The 6,335-nt window shown below is 34.8% G+C and overlaps 1 protein-coding gene across 1 annotated transcript; it reads right to left on the bottom strand.

The window, feature by feature from the left end:
• Positions 1–4,406: 4,406 nt before the first annotated feature.
• Positions 4,407–5,585, bottom strand: LOC142178854 (uncharacterized). Its single transcript, XM_075248620.1, has 3 exons — positions 5,193–5,585; positions 4,803–4,892; positions 4,407–4,736 (listed from the first exon to the last, which is right to left on the bottom strand). The coding sequence occupies exons 1-3, from the start codon at positions 5,583–5,585 to the stop codon at positions 4,407–4,409; spliced, it is 813 nt and encodes a 270-aa protein (XP_075104721.1).
• Positions 5,586–6,335: the final 750 nt, after the last annotated feature.

Here is a 6,335-nt window from a genome sequence, read left to right as displayed (position 1 = left end):
GCTGGTTAAGATGTTATATCATGTGTGTAATAAATACCACTTCCCCTTAATATGCCTTTGTCTCCTTTAAATTTTTTAATTGAGCTCTTTATTTATTTGTTACTATAATATATATATATATATATATATATATATATATATATATATATATATATACAAGTAGTTGCTTTTGTGTAATAATTTTCACATATTCAGACTATATATTTGAAAAAAAAATCTAACTTATTTTTTGGTTTAGTTCTGAAAAAATTAGCCTATTTCATAGATCTTGGCTTCACTTTTTTAAAAAGAAAATTGAATACATTGTTTGTTTATGAAATATGATCATATTTTAGGAAAAGTTTTCAAAAGCTAGTTTAGGATAATTTTTGGGTAAAATTTTTGCTTTTTAAATAAAATACATGTCAAAACACAATTTCAAATATTAAAGATTATATTTCAACACAATTTCAAAAATTTCTTTTTTGATTTTCAATAAAATCTGTGTTCAAATGCTAGCTTAGTGTAATCTACCTAATTAAGATAAATGAGAAGTTATAAACAAATTTAGACAGAGCAAATATACTGAATGCATTACCTCACTGTTTAATCATACAAGATGGACCTTCCATTGACTTTGATACAGAAAACCTACAACTAGCTATCAGTATTGTTTTGACTAAGCTGATAGTAGTACTCATTCCTTTCAATACCTCTGTTTTTTTTTTTTTTTTTTTTTATGTATGTTTACCGTGGAGGAAAGGGAGAAGTCGGTAGTAAACCAAATAATTTACCTTAAGATTGATTGTTAGCACAAGGTGTGAAATGTCATTAATGATCTGATAGCATTGGACCCCAGAAAGGTGTTACATTCCATCAATTAATCTTTTCAGTAGGTGGCACTGTCCTTCAGAATTGACCAAATTAATGGTGCTATTTCCGTTTAGTTAACCAGCTTATTCCTTAATTGATTTAGATCATCAGAGATTATGTGGACCATTTAATTTCCGCGTTGGTTAACCAGCTAGTCCGAATCCAGATTTTGACTAATAAGAGATTATGTTTGAAAAGATGAAAATATTTTCTTGCGACTTAAGTAATATAGTATATTTTGATCATAGAAATGACTAAAGCAGGGGTTGCAGGTCTGATGCATATACTGAAGCCACCCTTAATTTGTCAAAGTTGCCAGTTGGAGAAGCAGAGCATGACATGAAGATAGCGTCTTCCATCTCCAAACATCACCACCAAAGGACATAGCTAGCATTTCCACATAAATTTGGCTAAATTCTTTTTTTTAAAAGCAAGTTTAGTTGCCACCAAATGTACATTTTTTTAGCGAATGTCCCGAGTCATCGAAAATAATATTTAGTTGCGAAAGTATGTGATTAGTTATTTTAGAGTCCATTGCTCAAATGGTCACTCAACTATTCCAAATTATATCCTAAAGTTACTTTACATTCATTTGTAACAACAAAGTCACTGAACTAAGTCTATTGCGCTCAGAAGGTCAGTCAACTAGATTTTTCAAATTTTGGATTGCCAAATACCTATTTTACCCTCTAAATTATAAACATTTATCTTCTTTTTATTTTTTAAACTTTTTAATATTATGATTTTCCCTTTTTTATTTATATTATGGACTTACCTATAGAATAAATAAATATTGCTTATAAATTAAAAAAATAAAAAGTATTTAAGCATATATAATTCTGAAAAATGAGCATAGCAAGAAAAAAATTAATTAGAATAATTTGTTAGTAATAATTATTTTAGTATTAACAACAAAAATTCAAAAAATTATTTACACAATTCAAAATGAAAGAAAATAAAGGTTGTAAAATATATATTCCATGCACGTAATATAAAATAATTATTTAACTAAATGTATTTTTATAATATACATTATATATTCTTGAAAATTATGCTCAATTATATTATATATATTCCATGCACGACTTAACATAGCATATTTTACCATATACAGATAGTTCCTCTGCTTTCTGGTGACATTACTTTGTGTCGTCGAAAAGTTGGCAGAAATATAATAATATAATTGAGCATAATTTTTTTTTTGGTAAATAGCAATTCTATTCATTCCAAAAAATTAACTTTACAAAGCAAGTAGATGCTGACCATCCACACTCTTGTTTACATCAGTCCTGTAGTCTAAGTAAAACAAGTACTTTAACTAAGTACCCAAAATAAAAAAAACAGACCCTATACATAGTAAGAGAGACATTCGCCTAAGGAAAACAGTTAAGCTTTTCGAGTGCTTCTTGCCAATGCTGTATTAATCGGCCTCTCGTGTGTATATGGATTGTTATTTCCTTGCAGATGCTGCTAATAGTAGTTATCCCACCTTGGAATCTGAGTTTGTTCATTTCTCTCCATATGGTATAGATCATCATACCAAAGACGCTAGTAACAATTGCCCAATGTCCATTCTTCTTTGTAGCATACTGACTTATCCATACCACTTCACTCTGCCAATCTCGGATAGTTCTATTATGTCCAAGCCATTAGTAGTCTCGATCATACTTCTTTAGTCATAGTGCATTCAAAGAAGATATTATCAAAGACTTCGTCCGCTCGCTTACAGAAGATGCATTGTTGGGGAATCTGAACACCATACTTCAAGAGTCTATCAACTGTAGCTAGTCTCCGTTGTAGTGCTAACCAATGAATAAACTTGAATCTAGGATGTAGATTTGGTTGCAAAACAATACCTTTCCAAGGAACTTTTGGCAGCTGAGGGAATTGTAGTCTATAAAGCTTCTTGATACTAAAAGAGTTACCCTTCTGTAATTGACCTAGTCTGCTCATAAGATCACCCTGCAGACCTTGAACTTCTCCAATGAACTTCCTTATTTCCAATATTTTTCGAACCACCCAAGCTGCATTCTTGGGTATTGGCATGTGTTCCAACATGTTCTGTTTAATGTAGAAGGTATGAATCCACCTAATCCATAAACAATCCTTTTTTTGCCACTGCCTACAAGTGCTTTGCTACTGCAGCTTTGTTCCAATAAACCATGTTCATTACATTTAGACCTCCTACAACCTGTGGTAGGCAAACTTTCTCCCATGAGACCAATGCCTTTTTAGAAACACTTGATGTACCTGTCCACAGGAAAGATCTGCATATAGCCTCCACCATCTTCATCACTTTTTTTGGTAGAAGAAAGATTTATGCCTAGTATGATTGAATCCCAAACAAAACTGATTTGATCAGTTGTACACACCCTGCATATAAATGTAGCCTTACTGTCCAACAGTTAATTTTCTGTGTGATCTTCTCTACTAAAGGTCAACACTGAATAATGGAAAGCTTCTTGGATGCCAAAGGAACCCCCAAGTACTTGAAAGGCAAGTTACCTTCAGGAAACCCCAACTCTTGCAAAATATTTTGCCTTTGTGCGTTTGAAATACCAGCTAAATAGACAGAACTCTTCTCTGCATTTGCTTGAAGACCGGAAGCCTCAGAGAACTTGAGGAAAGTCTGCTTTAGCAGCCTAATAGACTAAATATCAGCCTTACAGAACATAAGCAAGTCGTCTACAAAACAGATATGCACCACTCCAAGTTTTTTACACCTGGGATGAAATTTAAATTCTTTTTTTTTATCAGTTGTGCAAACTCCCTCTATAAATATTTCATAGCCAGGACAAAAAGATAGGGCAACATTGGGTCCCCTTACCTTATCCCCCTCCTTCCTTTAAAAAGTTTTGTTAGACCACCATTTATATTAAGAGTATGACACTGATGAAATACACTCCATAACACAGTTTGTGAACTTATAAGGAAAGCCCAGCTCTAACAAAATTCTTTCTGGAAAGCACCACTCTAACGTATCATACGCTTTCTTCAAGTCCACTTTTAACACACATCTTGGGGAGATTCCTTTCCTATTGTAGCCTTTGAACAATTCATGTGTGAAGAGGATATTATCAGTGATACTACGACCCTCAATGAAAGCTGATTGTGACTCCCCTACTAACCCTCCAATGACCTTCTTAATTCGAGCAGTTATAACCTTTGTGATTATCTTGTACAAAGTAGTGCAACATGTTATGGGTCTATAGTCTTTGACATGACTTAGATTCTGCACTTTAGGAATTAGGGTCACAACAGTGCTACTAACTCCTTGATGCATTTTTCCAGTTGCAAAAAACTGTTTTGTAGCTTCACAGACCTCCTGCCAATGCTTAGTGAAAAACTCGATAGGGAAACCATCTACCCCTGGGGCCTTTTCATGTGGCATATCTTTAATTGCATTTAGGATCTCCACCCTTGTAACTTCTTGAACCAATTCTTCTTTTTGTTGGAGTGTAAGGCATGGCCCTTGGTGTATGACTTCTGCATTTGTGAATATTTCCACCTTTCCCCATAAGTTCAGTAAAGAAAGAGATGAACTCATTGTCTACTTATACAGGATCAGTCAGCTTTACTCCATTGTCATTATATACTGAGGCAATGAAATTCTTGCTTGTCCTCAATTTCCATTGTACATGGAAATATTTTGAATTTGAATCACCACAAGCAATCCAATTTGCTCTAGATTTTTGCTTAAGAACTTGTTCTTCAACATTACTCCATTCCTCAGTTTCTGCCAATGCCAACCTCTCTTGATTAATCAAGTTTTGGTCTAAAGGATGAGCCATAAGTTGATTCTGGATGATTTCTAGCTTGTGTCTTGCCTGGTTCAGCTGGTACTTGTAAGAAGCCATGTAAGTATTCAAGTCTTTTAGGTTCACCTTCAACATTTATAACTTCAGCCAGATTCTCTGCATAGGCTCAGCATTTACATCCTACTTCCATACCCTTTCAACTATCCCTTTGAATTCTAGGTGCTCCATAACTGATCCATATAGCTTGAAAAGTTTGGGGTGTATTCCTCTCTGCTGATTACACTGGATTAATATAGGAGAATGATCAGATACCTCCAGATTCAAAAACTCTGCTTCAATATAGTTGTATTGTTGTAGCCATTCAAAATTTCAAAAGGCCCAATCAATCGTGCTATACATTCTTTTATTAGGTTCCTGTTTGTTGCACCAAGTATAGTGTTACCCTAAGCTCTTCACCTAAGAAAGCTGTAAAGTATTTATCATATCCTAAAAGCCTTGGGTCTCAGCTTGTGTAACTGGTGTTCCTATCCTGTCATCAATATGAAGTACATTGTTGAAATCCCCACTAAGCAACCAGCAGACCTGGATATTAATCCCTATCTGAATAAGCTTTTTCCACAATTGGTTCCTTTGGGTACTGTCATTGCTTGCACAGACTACAGTTACCATAGCCTTAAATTTGGAATTATTCTCATGAATTTCACAATGTATAAACTGATCATCAATCACTAAAATCTGGACATTTACATTATTCTTCCATAGTAACCAAATCCTACCATTTGGATGTGCATTATAGTTGCAACAAGCACTCCAGTCCCTTGCCACTTGATTCATAATTCTAGCATCCTTCCTCTCTTTGACTCTTGTTTCCAAGCACCCAATAACATCTACCTTATACTTCCTCAGAAAGAGCCTAAACTCTTTCTGTTTATGGGGCTTATTTAGCCTCCTTACATTCCAAGTACATAGATTCATTTTTGGGTGAAGCTGGAAGGGCCAGCGTCCCCTTATATTGTGTCACTGTCAGTCATTTGCAGTATTTCAAATCTATTACTAGAGCTAATTGATGCAACTGGAGCTTGTTGGACAGCCTTGCCCTTACCAATTGTTCTAGTATTTTGATCATTCTGCCCTGATTCCTCATATTTGTCATTAGCCATTTGAGTACAATCTTCTGGCATAAACTGTTTTATCACTCCTGTTTGCTTTCCTTCTGTCTCAACTGTATGCTGTTTTCCCAATTCTGTTTGCCCTCCTAATTGACCAGTTTCATTTCCCCTATGCTCCTTTGGTAGCCATTGCAGATTAGTTTTGTTCTTATTCTTTTTCCGCTTTGGTTGCTCTTTGAATTCCTTCTCCATTTCCAGCTTTTCCTTCATCCAACATTCATTTGAATTATGTCCAAATCTGATACAGTCACAACAATATTTAGGTTTCCAGTCATATTTAATTTGCTGGTTGATTATCCCTCGTGGCATTTGCATTTCAAAACTCTCCGGGAGAGGATGTGAAAAATCAGCTTCAACAAGCACTCTTGCATATGGTACCTTCTCCATTTCAACAGTAATTCTATCTGTGTATAGAGGCTTCCCAACAACACTAGCTAGCTTGCTCAATACTTCCATGGACCAAAACCCCAATGGAAGTCCCGAAAATTTGATCCACAAAGGAATAACACTCATACATCCAGGGTCAAACTTGAAAGGTGTAATGGTTTCCTGGCCA

This window comes from Nicotiana tabacum, chromosome 3 (assembly GCF_000715075.1).
Source record: "Nicotiana tabacum cultivar K326 chromosome 3, ASM71507v2, whole genome shotgun sequence".
NCBI lineage: Eukaryota > Viridiplantae > Streptophyta > Magnoliopsida > Solanales > Solanaceae > Nicotiana > Nicotiana tabacum.
The sequence above is the reverse complement of the archived record's forward strand: the minus strand, read 5'-3'. Positions and strand labels throughout refer to the sequence as shown.

Bases quoted from the DNA above. Each gene is read 5' to 3' on its own strand.
- LOC142178854 (XM_075248620.1), bottom strand. From the start codon at position 5,585: ATGAATCTATGTACTTGGAATGTAAGGAGGCTAAATAAGCCCCATAAA. The intron at 4,893-5,192 runs GTCTGCTGGTTG...ATATTAATCCAG, and splicing joins AGATAGGGATTAATATCCAG to TGTAATCAGCAGAGAGGAAT. The intron at 4,737-4,802 runs GTATGGAAGTAG...TAAATGTTGAAG, and splicing joins TCAAAGGGATAGTTGAAAGG to GTGAACCTAAAAGACTTGAA.